We start from the raw sequence: 23,337 nt of genomic DNA, 5'->3' as shown, positions 1-23,337 counted from the left end.
ATGCTGGTGACCATGCTGATCTTTAACCATTTCAAATAAAAATGCTATGTAAGATTAAATTTTGATCCCCCAAGCCAACGTTTCTAGTTACAAAATATTTCTCCCTGAAATGCAATACTACTTGGGTGGTACTTGCACAGGTGGGTGGTATATAAATGGCAGCACTTAGGACCTTCATTCCATGTCTTGAATAACAATCTATAATACTTAGGGGTTAGTACTAAGAGAGTGCTAGGATTTCCCGATTCTTTTTTATTTTCACAGGAAAGAGAAAAAGCAAATCCCTCCTAGGTGTCTGCAAGACCCCAGGGGTATCTTTCCCTTACATCAGTCGGGAATCAAAAACCCACTGAGAAATACAGAAAATAAGCCACTTCAGATATATTAAGTCATGAATCTTATCTTCTTCTAAACCTTGTAGCTATAGGATCTTGGATTCAATTTTCATTCCTATGGTAACAAGTCTATTGGAGGGCAATTCAGATATTGTCTTTATTCTAGTCTAATGTCAGACAAATAAAGCCAACAATGGAATGGATGTCTGTCCCTGTGTGCATGTGTATGGGTGCATGTACATAGTCCTAACAAAATACAGTCTCCCTACTCCCACTCCCCATGCCCAGGGCCAGGAACTTAAGTGATATCAAGGAAGCTGGGAAAAAAGGACTTCTTTAAGATGGTTGATAAGAAAATTCATCATTAATATTTCCAAATCCCTGAAGCACATCTAACTGTACTTTCAGAAACAGAAGAAAATGAATGTCAACAAGTAACCAATGCTGAAATTTTGTGTGTACAATAGGAAGTACTCATCTCAAGGTTGTTACCATTGTTTATTTTTTTTGAGTGCCGATCTTTTTAGACCCTTCTTGTGCTTCTGTTTTCAGCCCTTCTAGGACTTTCTTTCCATCAAAAAGTTGGTTGACATCAAGCAAAAGTCAAAAAACCCAAACTGGAACTCAATTCAATTTGATAGAGCAAATACTAAGTTATTGAATGTCTATTTACAAGGTACTATGCAGGTCTTTTGAATATACCAAAATGAATTATGTGTAATCCCTACATTCAAAGGCTGTATTACCTTGTAGAAGAGATAAGACAGATATACGGAATTTAAGCGACTTTTTTTTTTTTTAACAAAATGATCAAATAAGGACCAGATGGTATCGGGCTGATTTGACCAGGAAAGTTTCATTGAGGAGAGGGAGCTGTTGGGTGAGGCCGTGCAGGACCCTTAATAACAAGAACTACCATTTATGGTAGGAGTTGGCAACTTCTTTTGTAAAGAGCCAGAGTGTATATATTTTAGGCCTTGTGGCTCACCGATCTCTGAAGCAACTATTCAATTATGCCTTCATAGTGCAAAAGCAGCCACCATGTAAGTGAGTGGCATTGCCCTGTTCCAATGAAGTGTTATTTATGGATACTGAAATTTAAATTGTATATAGTTTGCACATATCATAAAATGTTATTTCCCCTTTTATCTTTATTTTTCAAATGCCGAAGGACTCAGAAATCATGCTTCACCTGTGGACCACACAAACATAGACCTGCCTGTAGGTCATAGCTTGCTGACTCCTGATCTCCTGAGTTCTCACTATAAATACAATGCTTTATGATAATGATCTCAGAGAACTCTGACCTATTCTGTGAGGTAGATGCTATCATTTCCATTTTCTAGATATCCTAAGTAAAGCTTAGGTCATACAGATTTCAAAAACCCTGCTTTGAACCACTAGGCCATACTACGTCCTGGTAATGATTAAGGAGCTCATGGGAATGGTGGAATTAATAGGTTTTCTTTAGCCAGAGGCATTCAAAAACCTAAAAAAACACAACAAACCTCTTTTTACCAAGAATATGAGGTTTGCTATCATGGCTTCCTCACAGTGAACTCATTTTAGATCTCTGTTATCATCACGTGCTCTCTTTTCACAAGTCATGCAGGGGGTGGATATAGTGTTTGATAACTTCTACTTTCCAGAATCTAATATTCTACCATATCTGAAGGAAAAAGAACAGCCTTCGAGCATTCATTCCAACCTCTAGACCCCCAATCCCCCAGGACTGCCCAGAGCCCACGTGAGGAAGGCCTTGCTGGCCCCTGCAGGTAATGGGTATGCTCACAGGCACCACTCTCTCCGCACTGCTAGCTTCTCTGCTCACTGCTCTGAGCAGCAATTCTGTCCCGCGTGACTTCCTGACTGTCTCTTGTTTAAAAGCAAAGCAATGTTCTAGATAAGAAGGAGGGAAAACAGGAGTTTCCATGGCATCCCATCGCCTATTAGGATGATACAGGTGGTAGTCTCAATCCTTGGATCGCCTTCCTTCTCTGAAAGAGCCAAGTGCCCTTTACATTGTCTGCAGATCACACTGGGTCACTGGCTTTCAGATATGATGACTAAAGCTTCATCAGCCAGTAAATATACATCTATTAAAGATCTGTTATGGGCCCAGCATCATGTTATGTACTGTGGAGAGTGCTAAAGTGTAAGATACTGACCTCCAGGAATTTGCAATCTATTTGGGATAGCAAGACTAACAAACGTATAATAGGAGTAATAATAATAATAGCTGTTCTTTGGATGTCTTGCCACTCTACTAAACACTCTGTGTATACTCTGCCCACTAAAAAACAAATCCAGACTCAGTAAGGAGGGTATTGATCAAAAGAATTATTACATGGTGGGTGGAGTGAGGTTACTACTGCAATATGAAGACAGGATTATTACAGCAGGGAGAATCCTCTGGTAAGGTCTGCAAGCATCTCAAGAGTTAGGCAAATAGAGCTTTTTTTCTTTTACAGAAGGCCATTAACAAGCTAGAAAGAAATAGGTGTGGGGAAGAGGTGTGAGGCCAGCCTATTCTCAGGAGAGGTGTATGCTCTATCAGGCTGATTGTGGGCCAAAGGCCAGGGGTATAACCAAAGTCTGAGAAGCAAGCATTTTGTTTCGATAGATCTGTAAGGACAAGCAGTTTGGGCAATCCTTTACAAAGAAAAGAATGGGGATATGAGGGTCTGTATCTGGCCTTCCCATAAAGGGGACAACCATGACTCTTATCAGAGTCTCGTGGGGGAAGGGTAGTTCTTTGTGGTAAGCCATTTTCCAGAACACTAGTGACTGGATTTCTTACTGTCCAAGCCACATTCAATACTGTCAGTTCTTCATATGAACCACAGTGATTGATGCTGAAACTGTCCCTACCTTCCCTTTTTTTTTTTAAGTTTTTTTTTTTTTAACATTTATTTATTTTTGAGACAGAGAAAGACAGAGCATGAGCTGGGGAGGGGCAGAGAGAGAGGGAGACACAGAATCTTAAACAGACTCCAGGCTCTGAGCTGTCAGCACAGAGCGTGATGCGGGGCTTGAACCCATGGACTGCAAGATCATGACCTGAGCCGAAGTCAGACGCTTAACCGACTGAGCCACCCAGACGCCCCTGTCCCTACCTTTTTGATGACAGGATGGAGGACCCTAGAGGTAAGTCACTTTGCCCAAAGTCACAGAGGTCTAAGTGGAAGAAGTACAAGGGGTACGTGGGCCTGACTCTAGCGTGCACAATCAGTCCCGTGTGGCATGGTTGAGATGGTCAGCGGTGCAGGAGTCTGGAGACAGAGAAGTCTCAGAAGGCTTTCTGGAAGACCACACTTTAAGAATGGGCAGGAGCTGGGGAGATTGTCAGGGGCAGGTGGATGATCAGGGCAAAAAACAGAGGCGAAAGTGGCCAAGGAGGTCTTTGAAGAGTCTAAGTCTGTGGCACAGATGTTTTCCATAGATACGGTGACACAAGATGGGGGTAGGGCCACACTGAATGGGCCTCTGAAAAATCACACCGGGAATTGGGGGCTTGGGGCAGCAGTAAGGAGCAAGCCTCTGCCAGAGTTCAGACGTGGCATGGAGCCCAGAAGTGGGTGAGGAAGATGCGGCGGGCAGTAGAACCTAGACCGACTTTGAATGACTGGATGTTTGAAATAATGGGAGACTGGAAGTGAAAGTGATCAGCCAGGAGGCTGTAGTAACAAGGCAGGCCTGGCAGTCTGTGGTCAGACTGGGGTGACTGTCACGTGTAAGAACGCGGGGTACTACAGAAGTATGAGGGTTTGGCGCCCGATCTGGATGGAGGAGGTTAAAGAGAAAGCTTTCACCTTATGAGAAGCTCTGTAACAAAAGGTTATTTTTGTAAGTAGATTTCACAGGACTTTTGTTTTCCGGATCTGCTAATAGCATTATTAAAAATAACAAATAAAGCGACAATAAAAAGATGTTCAAGCTTTCATGTGACCAGGCGGGTCTTTTTGGTGTATCTTCAAAAAGCCTTTAGAATTCTAATATGGTTTACAAATCTTCAAAAAAGAAATATTGCATGCAGTGTTGTCAGGAAATAATGTGAACGTGGGATTCATTCCTTGCAGAATCTCTCATTGGACTGGTGTGCTACTGAGCCCAGTTTGGACAATAACCTAAGAGTTAACATTCTTGAGGACCTACTATGGACTAGAGGCTCTAACATCCTCAAGCTCTTAGTCCTCCCAATGCTCTGCGATATTCTCCTTATCCCATTTTGCAGATGAGGACATCAAGGCTCAGAGGCTGTGAGTTATCTGTTCTAAAATTACTCAAGCAAATCCTTTTCCTCTCCACTCTGCACCGTGTTTCCTTCCACATCATAGATACATGAGATCTTCGAAGTCAGACCTCCCTGGGTTTCCCCAGAACACCCCCAATTACTGCATTTTGCCAGGTTGTTTTCAGCAACTTCTGAAGGTCTTTCCTGGGATGCAGGATTTCCCGCATCATGGGCCTGCGGATATCACCTTCCAATCTATTGGCATTCACCTGCCGTTACACAGGGCTTCCGGTGGTATCATTCTGATTTTAGATGACTCTTCTCCCTTTGTTCCCCCGAACCTGACATCTATAAACATGACAACACAGGCAGGAAAGGGCATGACGAGCAATCTCCAGCTCCTTCCTGAGGGCTGGTGTGACAGGGGGAGGAGAGGGAGGGCTCAGAGAAGTCCTGACGTATCACACGTCCCTAGAATTAACATGCACCACACCAGTGCTCACAGCCACAACCATCACAAACTGTTTGGTGTTAAATTTAGAATAAAAACCAATTAAAAGATAACAAGAAGACATATGCTCAGAATGGCAAGAATCAGAGTATTTACAGAAATATGACCTCTAGCTACTGCACGGAGGCAGTAGTAGGTTTCGCAAGCCTGAATCTCCCCGCCTCCCCCCGCCCATTCTCTGTCTTCACCAACACCCGCAGTTCATCTCCACCCAGATGGCTTTAGCAGGAAAAACTACTGTCATGTTTAATACAGTGGATGGACTCACTTGTATCTGAAAACGTGAGACTACACACATTGCTGCTGACCTTGTTTCCCTGCACTAGGCCAGATGACTGATCTGGGTTCAAGGTGACTCTCCTTGGTGTCTTGCCCACAGCACAGACTGTTCATGAGATACGAATCCAGGTGACAATGTAGGTTCCCCATTCCTCCCTTATGTGTCAGTAAGGTGTGACCACAGTTCAGGAGCCCCCCACAAGTGAGATCTTGCTAGAATGGACATCGCAGAAACGTGGGTTTGCTCTCTCTCTGGATCCCCAGCCTTGTCAGCATTGGGAAGCAAATCGTACTATCACAAAAAGCAAAAATGCTGCTACTCAGAAATCCACATCAGCCTGGTGTAAAGTATGAGCTGAAGAGCTGTATTTATTTATTTATAATTTAATTTTTTAAGTTCACAAATTTTGAGAGAGAGAGAAAGAGAGAGAGAGAGAGAGAGAGAGAGAGAGGAAAGTGAGCAGGAGAGGGGCAGAGAGAGAGGGAAGAGAGAGAGAATTGCAGGCAGGCTCTGCGCTGTCGGTGTGAAGCCGGATGCGGGGCTTGAACCCACACACTGTGAGATCATGACCTGAGCTGAAACCAACAGTCGAACGCTTAACTGACTGAGCCACCCAGGAGCCCTGAGCCAACGAGCTTTACATTCTTGCTGTTGCACAAAGAGGGAAATCACCACAGGACCCAGGGCTTTCCAGTCTGTCCATTTAAGCCTTGTGTGACTTACTCTGTCCTCACCCTCCACAACCCAAGAGTCACCTCTGGGGGACATTTCCCAAATTACTGTCACATCTGCCCTATGCTTGCCATTTCTTCCCTTTAGTCCAGACCCTCCGCACTTCCCACTGGTCTACTCCAAAATTTTCCTGACGGTCATCCTATCTCTAGGTTTTACATCTCCACGCAGTTACCAGGTGTGCTTCTATAACATAGTGGGAATATGACTTTTCTCTGCTGAAATCCTTCAGTAGTAACTCTCAAATGACTTTAAGGTAAAACTAAGGGAACTGGGATGCCAGCAGGCCCTACATCTGTGCCTGGCCTCTCTCTGGCCTCACTTGCTCTGAATCTCCAACACCCCCAGGTCTCCTGTGCCTTGCTGTGTTCCTACTGAGAATGTCTCTGACCCAGAGGCTGCCTGCTACCATCACTCACCCTCAGTTCACCATCCAGGCCGCATTTCTTCCACGAGGGTTTTCTCACTCCTGCCCCAGCCTGGATCAGGAGCCACTCTTCCCTACCCAGGCACCCCTAAAGATCCTAATATTTTGTTTTTTCTTCATGTATTTGCTTATGGTCTGTCTCTTCCATGAGAGCAGCAACCCTGTGTCTTCTACAGTGCTGTTTGCACAATACCTGCAAAGTAGAGGCTCAACTATGATGGAAAAGCAAATGATGAAAATATAAAGAAACAGGGGCGCCTGGGTGGCTCAGTCGGTTAACATCTGACATCGGCTCAGGTCATGATCTCATGGTTCATGGGTTCAAGCCCCGTGTCGGGCTCTGTGCTGACAGCTAGCTCAGAGCCTGGAGCCTGCTTCTGATTCTGTGTCTCCCTCTCTCTCTGGCCCTCCCCTGCTCATGCTGTCTGTCTCTATCTCTCAAAAAAATAAATAAAACATTAAAATAATTTAAAAAGTTATAAAGAAACATAGCCATTGGAATTATAGGGGAGATTTTCTGAGGTTTCAATTTGCTTTTAAGTTTATTTTTTATTTTGAGAGAGAGCGAGTTGAGCAAGCAGGGCAGGAACAGAGAGAGAGAGAGAGAGAGATAGAGAGAGTGGGAGAGAGACAGAGACAGAGACAGAGAGACAGAGAGAATCCCAAGTAGGCTCTCTGCTGTCAGCACAGAGCCCAGTGTGGGGCTTGATTCCACAAACTATGAGATCATGACCTGAGCCAAGATCAAGAGTCAGATGCTTAACTGACTGAGCCCCCCAGGTGCTTTTTCTTTTACGTGTAGATTATTAATGCCCTTTATCTGCCCAAAGAATGCAGAATACATGATCTACACAGGGCCCAACATATTAATGACCCTTGAAGCAAGAGACTGTGCAAAGTTTGAAGGAATAACATCTCTTCTTTCTATCAGCTGTAAAAGAAGGCAGGGACCAGTAAAGCTTAGAGGCTGGCATCTCCTAATTTCCTCAACCACATTACTGTGATAGATATTGACTGTGAACCCACTGTGAGCAGAATCTAAGGCAGCATCTATGGGGAGTCGCAAAGAAGTGGGCCGAGTCCCTGCTCTCTAAGGGAGGAGGCAGAGCAGACCAAATAAAAATACATGAAGCCAAAAATGCCCTCAACACATCAATATATATAGAACCAATTACCACAGTAATCGACTGAATTTGTAATAAATTGATGGGAGGGGCCCTGGCGGTCAGCACAGGCAGCGGAAACACGCACAAAGAGTGACTTTATAAGCTGCCCCCTGTGGAATCAACCTGACTCAGGAAAAACCCCAAGGAAACAGAAAAATATCAAGGGAGTCCAGGCTGTTGGTTTACCCGATTAGGTTGTTTTTCCCTGTCACGGGCACTCACATTTCACCTACGAAGCACATATTTTAGCTGGCAGATTTGCTGAGAAACTGAGCTAAAGAAATGCTTCTTTCTACTTCCTTTTTTCTTTCTTACTTTGTTCTTATTCTTTTTTTCATCATCAAAAACAAAAATCTTTTAAGATCTTTTTGAACCTGCTTCATTTTGCAATCGCCTTAAACTGAGGGCTCTCTGACGTCGCATTCTAACTAAGGGGAATGGACACTGTCCCTTGCCAGACTTCATCAGGTTGACAGACCTAGTGTGGTTATGATTTAGCTGCGCCATCTTTTCCTTTCTAATTACACTGGGCTTTAGGGGAAGACCAGTGTGAGTAGGGCACGAACCCTGTGTAGGTGAGCACTACCCCGTCTCCACTTCAGTGGGCAGATGCCACGCCACCGAGCAGTGAACAGACAGCTTTCCCAAAGCTGCAAGGTGTGGGAATCCCAAGTGTTCCAGGTATGGCCCCGTCCAGCCCAACAGCATCTGTCCCCAGAAATGCTTTATGTTGCTAGGGGTCTTTCATGTAAAGCTCTGCACATGGGTCCCTTTGCTTCCCTCCTTCAGCGTGTCCCAGATTCCTCCTGCGGGCAGCCACCGTCAGCCCAGATTCTTTGGAAGTTGACAGAACGTCATAAGCCTGCCCCTGAGAGACCTTCCAAGGAACGGGATATACTCTCAAGGTGGAAAGTGTGTTCCGGACCTTGCAATGGCCTCCTTTGCCTCGTCTGTGCATCCCCCAGAGGGCTCAACCATGTTGCCCCACAGACACTGACTAGCCAATTGCAAGGAGAGAAAGAGGTAAACTAAGGCTGGCAGAGAAAATAGTTAGGCTTTACTTCGACATCTAGAATTCCACGGTGGGTTAGGAGCCCTCCCTTATTAATCACGGACACCTAGCACTGTGCCTGATCCATAGTAAACCGTCAATGCACATTTCTGCATGGATGCATTAACCTCCTTACCTTGCAAAGGAACTCAGCCTTCCCTCAAGGTGGTGCCAACTGAGGTCTACATGTCACGGACTCTGCTGGCAGCGACATACCAGCATTAAAGTTCAAGCGCATGTGGGAATTTTTAAAAGAGGGAAGTTGATCTGATCAGACAACCATCTTCCTCTCCTCAGTAACAGAGACAGAGATGAAGTATCCTGGAGCCTTCGACTGCTGTAGCATGAATCGTCTACATTTTGTAGTGTAGCTGGCAGTTGGGGCCAGGTTTGAACATAATGTCAACTACTCCCATTTTTTTTTTAAATTAATTACCCACCTGATCCATTACTTGCTGACTCCTTTGACATTAGTTTCTCTTATGTATTTTTAAATTTTCTCTTGAATTTATATCTTCTAATAATTGAACCAACAACCCAAGAGTTCCATGAGATTCGGGAAGACTGTCTCTACCAACAGAGGAATGGAGATTAGGTATGAACCAGAAAGGGCTAGTGGCCAAGCAGATAAGCTCTGATGGGCGTGGCTTGTTGATTTGTTGTTTTAGGTCAAGATGGTTTTATGTCTCGTGTCTCAGTTTAAATATAAGCTGCATGTTACACTGAACACCTATCCCACCCTCCCCAAGAAAACTTTCCTACTTGCTTTATAAAAGAAAAGCAAGGTCAGGAAAAGTGATAAGAGAAAGGCTAATATTGGCTCCTAGAACGTTAACTGGTAGACAGAAATTTGGAGTAACAATCATAAATTGAAGGTCCACACAGGTATTTACTCCACTTCTTAGTATTTAATCCTAGTTCTACCTTGTGCTGATCACTTGTATTAATGTCCAGCCTATCCTTCTAAGGCCAAACCCCAGGACATGATATGTTCCTCACCCCACCCCACACTCAAAACAATCAAACCGGGAGACAGCAGGGAGGAATGATGAAAGTGTGGACTAGTGGCAGGGGCCTTCAGGGCAAAGTGTGCAAAGAGATGCTATCTTAGCCATTCTGCTGTCATTTCAAGGGAAGAGGAAGAGAAAAAGTATTGCATTAACTCCTCTATTCATTCCACCAATATTGACTGACTGGCTGCTAGGTGCTGTGCATGGTGTTACATACTGCTGGAGATGGAGTAGGCATGCAGGGTGAACCCAGAGACTCGTAGATGTTCCTCTAAAGCACACCATTCATGGAAATCAGGCCTAGTCGGGGGTCTGATCTGCTAACGAGTTCTCTCGCAGCCCCAACATCCACTTAGGTTGGAACTCTGGCTGTAAACAGGGCCTGGGTCCCATCTACGGACCACAAGAGGAATCGGTGCCCGCATCTGTATGTAGGCAGTAGAACTAGACGGCAGAGGCTTTGAATCACAGGTAAAAGGGAAGGCTGGGATGGCTGGACACATTCATGAATTTTTCTCCCTTTGTGGAATGCACTGGGTAGCTCCTTTGCACTTAAAAGGCAGAAACACCCAGGTTGCTTATCAAAAATGCTTCCCCAGGGATCCTTTTCCACAGAGAGCATAGTCTTACAGTCTCCACCTCTTACTCCCACCAAAAATGGGTTGTGCTGATTTCCTGATCTTTTCCCAGCAGGGGGGCTACACCTGGAACTGAAAATGGTTGCCAAGGGATGTGATGCTGATCATGGAATGGAGGTCTGGGCCCCCTGTTCCACTAGCCTGATGAGTAGGTGACTTGTGACTTGAAAAATACACATTAGCATTTCCGCAAAGTGTGAATTTACCCAGGGCAAGTTTTACTGATATCCCTTTGAAATTTTTATCAGTTACTATTTTGCTCAAAAAAAGAAAAAAGCTGAGCTGCAAATTTATTAAAATAATTTTAATAATAGTAATAATACAAAGACTCACACTGCACCGAACACTTACAAAATGCTGAACATGTGCTGCATATATAATTATTATGTTCAATCTTTACACAGTCCTCACTTGGAACGGAAGTATTAATAGCCCTATTTTATAGACTTGGAAACTGAGGCTTATAGCCATTAAGGTAACTTCTCAAGAGTCACAGCTAATAAAATTTAAAAAAGATTTTTTAATGTTCATTTCTGAGAGAGAGAGAATGGGGAAGGGGCAGACAGAGAGGGAGACACAGAATGTGAAACAGGCTCCAGGCTCTAAGCCATCAGCACAGAGCCTGACGGAGGGCTTGAACACATGAGCCGTGAGTCCATCACCTGAGCTGAAGTCGGACGCTTAACCGACTGAACTACCTAGGCACCCCTGCTAATAAAAATTTGGATGCAAATCTGACTTTAAACACTACAAGCAGCTACACTAAACTCCTTCTATTGTAACATCAGTTGAGTTAACCTATTTAGCCACAAGCCAGACATTATTAAATGTTACATTCTGTTTTGAGGAGAAATCACTGGCTGAGTACACAGAGTCACAGAACATTAGAAGTAGAAGAAATTCTAAGAAATATCATCTAAGTCAAGGTAGTTATTATACAGGTGAGAAGATTATTTTGAAAAGGGTTAAGTAATTTGCTCAAGGCCAGCTGACTGGCTAATAGCACAGCTGAGACCAAGGATGCAGGTCTTCCCTCCCTACCCAGTGCTTTTTCCCTCAACATGCTGCCTTAGAGTAAGATGGGTGACAAAGACCTGTTATTAGTTAAGAAACAGGCATTCATCCCCAAAGATATGAAAACCCCAAGTGATGTCAAGTGCAGAGTTTCACATTTGATGTGGAATATCCCTTTGCATCATCATCTATCTTATAAATTTATTTCCAACTTTTTTTTTTTCAGAGATAAACTATTAGTTGTGGAATGGAGCACATAACTTAAGGTCGAAATCAAAGTACTGATAGATACATGTATTACGCCTTATGCTTATTTCTCTTGGGTCTATATGGACACAGACAACCCACATGAGCACTGATCTACATGCTGGATAAAACAAGATGGGCTAATATAACACTGTATGTTTACTATATTGGAATTAAAATTTCAAAGAAAGAAGGATGGGCTAAACATATTGGTCCTATCTCAGCTTGCTGAAGCTAGGAAACAGAACAAGTTTGACTGGAAGTGGAGCTTCTCTTCATATTCCATCAGAGATTCCAGGCTCCTCTTTTTCCCACAGTCATATTGATCATCAGTCTGATATTTACCAAGTAATTTTATATGCCCTACTAGAAGCATTGTGCTAGAAGCTATGAGAATTTAAAAAAAATTATGAAGCCTTTGCATTTGCTATTTCCTCTGTCCTGGATGTCCCCAGCTCTTTGCATGGCCAGCTCCTTCTTGTCTTTTCCAGGTCTTAGCTCAACTTCACACCCTTATCATCATCATGGAGGCCTTTCTGTGGCTGCCATCTTAATCAGCCCCCAATCCTCCAGCCAATCTCTATCACATCACCTGGTTTCAGTTTCTTCATAGTATCTCTCACTATCTAGAATTATTGCTCTCATTTATTTGTCACCTGCCACTTTCTGTCTCTTTTCATCAGGATATAAGCTCCACAAAAGCAGGAAAGTTTTCTGTGTCATTCATCATTATATGCCCAGTGCCTAGACCAATGTTTAGATATATCAGGTGTTGACTAAGTGAATGAATAAGCCCTCTTCCAAGAAGCATCAATCAAGTTGTGAGGGCAAAGCTTAATGTTTAGAGTAGAAAATAATCCACAATACTATATAATTAACTACTAAATTGCATGTATGCACAATATGTCACTATTGTCAGGCCCATAATTATATGAAAGGAATTTGATATCACTACCAGAATTGTCCCATTAATGAAATGCTAGCCATGAAATTCTATAACCATTTGTGGTTTCTAGAAGAAAAAAATGGGGGCTCTTGCCTACTATATTTAAAAAAAAAAAAAACCAAGAACATGCTTGAGATATTCAGATGAGAACAGTGTTGCCTACGGTACAAAAGTTTAGAAAACTCAGCTTATCACCTTTAGTCTTGATTACTGGCATGTTTCCAATTTCTTTTAGTACCTGAGGGCTTAAGACTGTTCAATTCTGCACACAAGCCTATCGATCAATCGCTTAATCAGAGAAAAGTCCTGGACCAAAGTGAAAACCATTCAGTCTAGTCTTCTTATCTGTGACACTCCTTTTTGGGGATGACACCAGGACATACCCCTGGAGGCCACCATGCCACGGCTCCAGCATTAAAGCTCCTGCACTAGACAGGACGAACAAGGATGATGAGGAAGCCCACTCCCTGCTGGGTCTTTGGGACAAGGCTGTCATCTTGCTGTTCAAAATGGGTCCTCGGATGGGCAGCATTGGCATCTAGTGAGAGCTTGTTAGAACATGCAGAATGTCAGGCCCCACCCAGCCCTACCGGCTCAGAATTTCCATTTGAACAAGATCCCAGGTGATACATACACACAATACATTTTGAGAAACGCTGCCATATAGGAAAACAGAAGCTACTGCAGCCATCATGGTCCCCCAAACCCACAATAATCAAAACTCTGGAAAACTCAAGGTGAAAGTCAATGGATCCCATTATGCAGTCCAACCAGGGCTGACATCTGGCCTTGTTGCATTCATCTTAGACCAGTGGCCTGGCTTCAATTATGTCCTGGCCCCACCTCCATTTGGTTGGCTCACCTTCCCACCTTAATCTCTTCTTGTACTGATGGCAGGTAAAATGGCATGTCCCTGGTATATCTCAGGAGGTGAAGGCATTCTTCTTGTCCTGACTCTCCCACTTACTTGTTATGTGACTACATGCAAGCTATTTATTTAAGCTTCAGAGACTTGGTTTCCTTATCTATAAAACAGGGAGGGTGAGACTTAGGGTTTAAATGAGACAAGTTATATAACATGTTGTTTGGCAACATTATTCATAGTGATGTCTTCCTTCAGCCTACAGATCCAGTTTACTCTGGACTCTACATCAGAGCCTAGGGACTTGAAGATTCAAATTAAACTTCACCCATATGTTTAGGAAAGCCCAACTCCTTGTCAAAGCCTTTGTGTATGATACTACCAGTTTCAGCTTTCGTAGTACCTTCCCCAGGCCTGTCTGCCCAGGAAAGCCGCAGAACAGCTGTATCCTCTAAACCTAAATCCCCTCTCTGCTCATGACAGGGCTTTGTGTGGAGCAGGCCCTCAGCAAATGTTTTAGGAATGAATTAATTAATCATTGAAAGAAAATAGCTATATGCCATAATTGCTTTGCCACTTGAGTGTTAACTTCATTGTTGTAAACATGCATAAAAAGAGCCTTTGGAGCCGGCTTCCAACCTAGGGCTGTAAAACATAAAGCATTATGGAAGCTCATGTTATTGCTCTTTGTTGGATTTCTACATTGCGTTCTGAACTTAATCAGATCTTTTGCCATTTGCCACAATTATGTAAGTTAGCCTGCAAAATGCACCGGCAGTGAATGCCCAACGCTGGGTCTCTGCTGACCAGCACTCACAGACCAGCATCAGAAGCCTGGCTGCCGACTCAGCGATTGTTTCCGCCTCAGTCGTGGCAGACATCTGGTCATTATTCTGGGGAAAGGGACCAGCTGAGCCTGTCCTGAGCTCTAGCCACCCAAAAACAAATCGATGGAAAGTGGAAAACATGGCATCCTGTGGGCAGAAACACAATGCCATGTAGGTGGCTTACTTTTCTTCCTTTGACTCTAATCTGACTTAAGACTTGGAGCTAGAGGGTCACCTTACTATCCCCCTGCCCCCCCCGCAAATACGATCCTTAGCTTTGTATCATGGAAGGCGAAAAAGCTATTCTTCCTAGTTTTCCCCGCAGAGAAAAGGCAACTGGCTAGAAACAAACAAAAATTCAGTGGATTATGAACTAGAAAGTGCAACAGACAGGAAGAGTTTCCTTACTGCCACTTGTCAATCCAGATAACCCCACAGATGTGCACCAAAGGAAATGGCAAGAAAAGATAACAACAAAGGTCAGATCTTAAGTAACAGTGAAAGTGGTATTGGAAAAGGAAAGGAAGAAAGCCCTGAGGAAATCCGCTCTTGAATGGAGTATTATAAAAACAAAAAAAACAAAAAAAAAAAAGAAAGGGAGAAAGAGAGAAAGAAAATGTACAGTGCTTGGTGTGCCAGGTANAAAGATAACAACAAAGGTCAGATCTTAAGTAACAGTGAAAGTGGTATTGGAAAAGGAAAGGAAGAAAGCCCTGAGGAAATCCGCTCTTGAATGGAGTATTATAAAAACAAAAAACAAAAAAACAAAAAAAAAAAGAAAGAGAGAAAGAGAGAAAGAAAATGTACAGTGCTTGGTGTGCCAGGTGGAGGATTAAAATTAAGCCCTTGGAAGTTCTTATTTGAAGAACATTCGATGTTGGTTTTTTTTTTTTTTTTTTAGTCATTTCTCTGGAATCTACAGATCTATAACTCTTTACTGTTTCTTCTGAAGTAAGAAAAAAATAAAGGATTCATTCCTTCAGAAACAGTGGATGCTAATTATATGCCCGGCACTGTGTCAGGGATGAAGACTCAAATACCAATAAGAAATGATGACATTGTTTTGTACTTCCTCCCAGATTTCAATCTGAAGTTCAGCTCTCTGTAGATACAACTGTACGCTTTGTTCTGTTTTTTAAGTTACCTTTGTAAGTCTCCACTCCAAGGTAACATAAACTTTTCAGAATATATTTTTTCCATATGTTAAAAGACTTTTATTGTAAAAGTGGCACATGCTTGGGGCACCTGGGAGGCTCAGTCAGCTAAGCGTCTGACTGCAGCTCAGATCATGGTGGTTCATGGGTTCAAGCCCTTTGTCGGGCTCTGTGCTGACAGCTCAGAGCCTGGAGCCTGCTTTGAATTCTGTATCTCCCTCTCTTTCTCTGCCCCTCCCCTGCTTGTGCTCTGTCTCTTTGTCTTTCTCAAAAATAAATAAGCATTAAAAAAAGTAGCATATGCTTATTGTTGGAAAAGCAATACAGAATTTTTTAGTACAAAAAATAAGTCTCTACCCCATAGCCCTAATCTTGGAGCAAACAGATCATTTGTGTACACACACACACGCACACACATGCACACACACACACATAAAGCTATTGTGAGATTATATACATATGTTTCTCTCTATATATGTATATATACATATACACACTGTCTACACACATATATATACATATTTAGTGACAGACTAGAAGATTATATATATATTTATATATGTGTGTATTGGCATATATTTATACATATAATTTTTAAAACAAACGAGGCCCTAATATATCTACTCTTCTGCAGTTTTCTTTGTTCACTTCCAAATGGCTAGGAATAGAATATCTCTGGATGGATAGACAGTAAACTGGTAGCAATGAGTGCCTGGCTGCCTCTGGGGTGTGGAATGAGAGCACTGGGAAGTAATAGTGGGAGGAAGATTTATTTTTCACTTAATTCTGTTGTATACCTTTTGAATTTTTAAAATAAATAATCTTTTTAAACCAAAAAACAATGATGAGAAATATGGTAAGTGCTGTGCAAGCCATTATCGCGGACGACAGTCCTACAGGGAAGTGGCCACACAGAGACATGTGAGGAGCGCTGCTGAGGGACTCTTACAAGGAGCTTTAAGAGGCAGCAAAGAACTCCACCCAGAGCCTATAGGAAGGTGTGGGGGGAGGGATGGCAAGAAGAGCAGGAAGGAGGGGACAGTGGAATGGAGGTAGGACAGAGGACAAGGTGACACAGGCAGCACATTCACATCGGCTCAGAAGTGTGGAAAAGGATCCAAGCCCCCTTCCAAACCCTGATCCAGGACCCAGAGTTGGGGCCTGAGCCTGGGACTGAGTATCATTTAATTGCAAATGGCAATTTACAGAGCTGGAGAGGGTAATTAAAAAACAAAAGGAAGAAACAGAATTCAGAGCCAGAAAGACTCATTTGCTGATCCTAAGAGGCTATGGAGAAAGAAATTAGACAACTGAATGGACACCTGGGAAAGGAGAAAAACAGAGAGCCCCAAGAGGAGACAAGACAGGGACCCCAGAGAAAATTTCTGAGTGAGACAGAAACATATCTAGGGCCTTGGACTGGGGGCAGGGAGGGAGTCCCTGAAGACTTCCACTGTCTAGATGCAAATGCAAGGGTTTGGGATTGAGAGCAAGCAGCCTTGTTATCATCAGAGTAGAGGATGCTGAGGTGCAGAGTGGTCAGTGATGCTGCAGCTGGAGAGGGCAGAGGTGTGGCAGCCTGGAAAGGCTCCCAAAGATGCCCAGGGCCTGATCTCCGGAACCTGTGACTGTCACCTGTGAATGGCAATACTGAGTTTGCCGATGTGCTTAAGTTAAGGCTCTTGAGATAGGGAGATTATCCTGGATTATCTGCGTGGGCCCAATGTAATCCAAAGCGTCCTTATAAGAAAGAAGAAGCAAGAGGAGTTCTGGCAGACAGCCAGGTGACTCATAGATTGAAGTGACACACCTTAAAGATGGAGATGGCCAGAAACCAGGGAATACAGGTGACCTTGAGAAGCTGGATGGGGCAAGGAAGGAATTCTCCCCAGGAACCTTCAGAAGGAGCCACCTTATTGATACCTTGAGTTTAGCCCATTGACACTGTGCTTGAACCTCTGGCCCCCAGAATAGTCAGGGAATAAACTGATGTTTTAAGCCACCAAGTTTGTGATCTGTTATTGCAGCCCAAGGAAACTAATGCCAGGAGTGAGGTCACGTTCATGTTGAGAAGGCAGCAAAGGGTTCGTGAACAGCTTCAAGCTGAAGAGTCTCATGATTAAGTGGCATTTTCAGAAGGTAACAGTATGATGTGGAGTGGACTAGAGTGGCAGGAGACTGAAAAAAAGGAGACACGTGAGGATGCCACTTCAGCTTTTCTTATGAGAGCTGATACTATAAGCTCATACAACTCCGAGAAATGGGCAGGAGGAGATACCTGTTGAGGAAGTATTTGGGTGGTAAGAAGAATAGAACTTTGTAAATGAGTGAATGTGGAGGATGGAAGAGAGCATATAGAAGGAATCCTCACTTTGCATTTTGACCCATCAGTGTAATGCACAAATCTACTAGTGGGTACAGAGAAGAGATGGTGACCACTGAGGTCCCTACAGAATATCCAGGTAGGAATGCTCAACACTCAAGGGCAAACGAGGTTTTGAAATCTCAGAGATGTAGGCTAAGGTAGGCACAGAAGAGAATCACCCAGCAATGGTGAAGAAGAGATGAACATTAAACATGAAATTCTGGAAAATGAGCAAGATGCCAATAATATCTTTAGAGGAAGAAGGGGAGAAAAAGACTAAGAAATAAAGGCCAAAGATTTATGAAGAGAATCTAGAGGGAACAGAATCAGGGATTCCAATGGAAGAGAGAATTTTCAAGATGCCAGACCTGGTCAAGAGGGACAAATTCTTCAGTTGACATACATAAAATGATTATTGAATAGAAAAGGGAACCTCTGATTAAAAAGCCCTTGATTTGAGGGGGGAGATGGGCATGGAGGAGGGCACTTGTGGGGATGAGCACTGGATGTTATATGGAAACCAACTTGACAATAAATTATTTGTAAAAAAAAAAAAGAAGAAGAAGCCCTTGATTTCCTTCTCCACTATTTCTGTAGGGTGACAGGGGTTGAAAGCAAATAATAATCTGAAGAGTAAAAAAGAAGCTGAGGAAGAAGAGAAAAGATATATAAACTACTCACGTAACAAGTCTGATGGCAGCATGTTGAAAGGAAACAGTGGTGGAAGAGTCACATGTTTATAAAAATATTATTTGGGGGGAAGATATAAGGTTGGGGAAGGGATAATTCAGTGGTTGAAAGGTTGTAGAGATTAAAGATGAAGAGACTATTGAAGGAGTAAGGTCTAAGAGGAAGCGGAGAGGGAGGGATGGGAGCCTGTGTACAGGTGGGGAGGTCAATCTGAAGAGGAAGGAACTCATTACATTTTCTGAAGCATGAGGGCAAAGAACAATGGGAGGAGATATAAGTTAGTTTAGAAGTGGAGAGAGGGGAGGCCAGGAGATTTCAATCCTGATAGTCCTTATTTGCTCTGTAAAGAAAAAAACAATTAGGATAGGCTAATCTTGGACCATGAGAGATGGGAGTTTATTTTTCATAAGTTTCAGTCAGACTTATCGAAAGACAGATATTCCTAAATACTGGTACGGCCACACCACGTAGTGGTAGTATGACAAATAGGAGGTACATGATGAATGGAAGGCTGCCTTCTGAGGATCTGGCCAAAAATATCCATCTGTGAGTTTCCATCAGTGAGGCAGAACTAGAGCACTTTGCATGTCTATAATAAAACCCACTTGGAAAGCTGGTGCATCAGAAGCGCTTTTCCTACGATTGCCAGTCTCGCCACCACCGCTATCACCACCACCACCACCACCATAATCGCCGCCATCACCACGAACAATCACCACAGTCAACAACTGTTGGGGACTTACCAACAGAGCGCCTGGCTCTGTGTCAGACCCTGGGGATTTAAGGTTGAATAAGGCATGACATCTACCTTTGAGAAACTGTGTAGTGATTTGTACAGAGAAGAGGACAATCTTTATTCTAGGGTCTGACCTTTGAAAGCTGCTCAATAAAGAGGAGTGTATAAGGATCCATACACGTTTGGAGCTAGAAGGAACCACAGAGGGCATTATAGGGGAGGTCAGGCCAGTTAACTGACTAAGTAAATGTCACCTGACTAAGTCTAGAGACCCAACCCTTAAGTCCTGTGCATTTTCCATTTCATTTCGTCCCTAATAAATCTCCTTTCCTATTCAATCTGTGAGCAGTTTTAGGCATCTGATTACAGGTGCAAAAGTAAACAACAGAGAAATCATTTTCACTAGAAGGTTTTGAAAGTTAGAGTGGGCAAGAGCATATAATCAAAGGACTCAAGTCCCAGAAGATGTCACTTTTATGTCACGGTAGGTACAGCCCTCTGGAAACACTCATCACCCCTAGCGTATAAATCCCATTCCGGAGCAACCCTCTCAGAGTGCAGAAAACTGGAAGAAATTCTTCCTTCGTTTTATGTATTTGTAAGTCTTCATCAGGAGCATCCTTCTTTTGGAAGAAAAGGAAATTAGTGCCTATGGAGGAGAAAAATATTTAAGAGTAGTAAGCAGACCAAACAATAAAAGAGATAAACTTTATGACGTAGAGGTAAGACTTGGGAGCAGGGTGGTATACATGGATAATTGAGAGCTATCAAAATAGACGTACTAAACTGTTTGAATATCTTCTAAGACCAGTAACAGGAAAGGTGTTGAATACATTATACTTATGAGAACTAAAGTCACAGCTGGACTGTGACAAAATGAACTTGAGAATGGCTCAACATCAAGATGGGAAGACATAGGGCCAAGGTCATGGATACACCTCCCTCCTGGGCTCAGTGTTTAACTTCAAGGACACTGCAGGGCTCGGGGTAGAAGCAAAGAATAGAACCAGGGGTTCGGGGGAATGTCAGACTCATTTCCCTATAGTCCCAGAAACTGGCCATCCATGAACCACTGGCAAACGGAAACAGGGGAGGAATTAGCCTTTTGGTTCAATCATTAGGCTCTGGCAAAGAAATGTAAGAAAACTTTGCCAGCTGGAACTGGTCTTATCTACATTTGCTTACATGACACTCCTTTCTTGGCAAATTAGAAACAATATTAGGAGACTGAAGTTTGAAAAGATACTAGAAGCCTGTGATTATGTCCTTGGGTTTAGAGGAATCGGGGCTTGGAGGGAAATGCCTGCAACAACTGGGAGCCCAGACACAAGCCTCTTACTGCTTCTGGAAGTAAAGGACCAGCCGGAAGAGAGGCCTTCATGCCTCTGCTATCTAGTGAGTGGGGCAAAACAGCTCAGGGAGTCAAGAGCATCTCAGCCATGGGGGTACATTTCCCCAGTCCAGTGCTGCTGACACGGAGGGCCCCTTATTTCAGAGGGCCTCTTGATCACTAAATCTTAGGATGACTCACTTCTTGAGTTTCCATTGTGCTAATTTCATTACTTGCCCTTTAGCAACTCACACATTTATAACTCAGCCTCATCAGCATGCCATGAGGGTAAGCGCAGAAGAAATTCCATGAATGGCAATTCTACATCAGTCTTGGTTGATCAGAATACATATTTGCCAGCCAGTACTCCTCCCATAACAGAAGGTGAATTCAAAAGGTCTGAATAACTCCAATTTCTTATACTTACTTGGACTGAATACTAACTGACTATCCAAGAGTGGACAAGGATTTATTTATAAGGCTGCTGTCCAGAGCTGTATAAACACTTGAGCCAATGGAGATTTCCTCTTAGAACAACTCAGTGGGGAAAATGGGCCTACAGATAGGGCAGGATGGGGTGAGAAGAGGGTTATGCCATGGTTAATGGAAGGGGTTGCCAGCCAGTGGAGGGTGGAGGAAGTGTTGCTGGAGGCAAGCAGTAGTGCTGGAGACTTTGATACTCTCTTGCTCCTCTCACATTCTGTGAGAACAGTTGAGTATTTTACCCTTGCTATGATAGCAGAATGCATGGGGACTGGTAAACACCCTTAGTGGACTCTCTCCATGGTAACTCACACAGTGACCATACAGTTTTGACCCCATCCTATATCTAAAGCTTTCCCAAACACCCCAACTCTGGCAATTTTAAGGATGGGCATAGAGCATTGAGACAGCATCTGAATTCGTCCTTTGCCAACAGACTCCGTTATTTTGGTCCCATGATTTGCACCTAGACAGCCGCACCTGCATAGGGTATAGGATATGCTGATGAGCACATCACTCACCTTTGCTGATGTCTTCATATTCCAGCCAGAGTCGTCGCTGGACCTGCTTGTTTGGGTACCAGATGGAACAGGACTCCTCAAAGCCGTAGATAGCTTCCTGGATGTAGTGGTTGCCAAACTGGTCCAGTAAGGCCACAAAATCCCCACGAGATGTAGCCCCATCCAGGGAATGGAGAGCGTTGCTGAGGGCTACAGGGAAATATCACCCAAAAGTAAAAGTGAGCACTCACAAGGTGGGGGGTATCTGGATTCCCGGGCCATGCAGCCTCCACAGAGGAAGGGCCTTTGTGGCCCAAAATGATGTTGGAGGGTTGGCTGGACCTATCAGGGGAACGTCTCTAGTTACCTACATCAGACGTTTTAGTTCCTAAATAAGTATCTTTTCAAGCCAGTTGGTGATGTTAACTTCGTGCAGGCAGTACACTGCCAAATCTAACCCCCTGCTTAAGTCAATCTTCAGTTTTCTTTTTTAGATCACAAGTCATGACATCAAATTAATTTGGTGAGCTCAAATAATAGCATTAAAAAAAAAAAGAATAGCATAGTTTAAAATAGAAACACAAATACCAGCAAAGAACATTTCATCTCGTAAGATGATGCACTGCTTCATGAAACTTCTTTTGTGTGTATGTGGGAGTGTACATATGTACAAGGTCACAGTGTAAAACTGTATTCTAACTGTGGGTAATGACCAAAGAGTTTTTGGAGACAGAATATTGCCTCCAGACACAGATACTGGTAATGGGAAGATAATGGAAGAAAAGGAGTAGGAAAAGTCCCTGATATACTATTTATGTTTATGTCCAAAAATCAAAGGTACACAAACAGGGAAATAGCAAATGGAGGAAAGGATCTGTGTCTCCCACTACCACCCTCCTCCCCAGCCAAAACTCCATAGATCTGTTTTCCCTGTTTAGGGGAATTACACCTGTCAGAAAGATAGCCCATAACAAAATCTCCAAACCCAATATCTTCTAAATCTGGCCAGCTTTAGTCTGCCTGCCTTTGTACACACCTGTGTCCTATCACGACAAGATAGAGCCCAGCCCCAGCTTGAGACTCTCAGTGCAGAAATCCACATCACCTGTGATGCCACGTGTGGCTTTGAAAGGCCTGTGGCAACAGAGATGTCCCCTTGTTAACCCCTGATGTGCACAGCACCTTTGCTGGGTGCAAACTCAGCCTGTGAACAGGACAGAGCCTCTAGTGCTACATTTTCCTAGAATGAAGTTCTTTCAAGGGTTTTCTGTACCAGTAGAGTTTACTTCAGGAGATTCCCCAATCCAATCCCCTCCTGCCAAGAACTCTTTCATGTTAAAATAAACAATCTGCACTCCCTTGTGTCCTATGGGCATGTTCTATATCCTTAATGCAATTCTTTCCCTAGGCATAAAACTTTACTTCCGTGAGGATATGGCTTACTTCCTCTTTATGATTCTCTATCTGTCCCCTGCCTTTTATGTCTCTTCTGTTGGCCCTAAGGTTCTGCATCCCTGTTGGTGACCCGAAGGTCCCTCTTGTCATCCTGTGCCAACAATGTCACCTGGCTCTAGTTACCTCGTCACCCAACATAGAGAAACAAGACCCTATGGTATAAACTTCACGTCTGGGACGTTCTTTAGGTAGCTTCAGAGGAAGAAGTTGAGTAATGTTCTGGTCCAAGGGAATGATGTGGAATGGCGATGCGTACCTATATTAAGGCCTTTTTTGCAGCAGTTTTCCCACCTGAAAATTGCACAAAGAGCTTAAGGGCTGGGAAAAACTTGACCTCAGGGCATT

The 23,337-nt window shown here is 43.4% G+C and overlaps 1 protein-coding gene across 1 annotated transcript in view; it reads right to left on the bottom strand.

Moving 5' to 3' along the window:
* ASTN1 (astrotactin 1) overlaps positions 1–23,337 on the bottom strand; it is a 191,608-nt gene that overhangs the window by 52,938 nt on the left and 115,333 nt on the right. Inside the window, exon 16 of the mRNA XM_077763092.1 lies at positions 21,559–21,747. Coding sequence (XP_077619218.1) covers positions 21,559–21,747 — 189 coding nt within the window. The remainder of the gene's footprint in view (positions 1–21,558; positions 21,748–23,337) is intronic.

The sequence above is a fragment of the Crocuta crocuta genome, unplaced genomic scaffold (assembly GCF_008692635.1).
Source record: "Crocuta crocuta isolate KB4526 unplaced genomic scaffold, BGI_CrCroc_1.0 scaffold3, whole genome shotgun sequence".
NCBI lineage: Eukaryota > Metazoa > Chordata > Mammalia > Carnivora > Hyaenidae > Crocuta > Crocuta crocuta.
The sequence above is the reverse complement of the archived record's forward strand: the minus strand, read 5'-3'. Positions and strand labels throughout refer to the sequence as shown.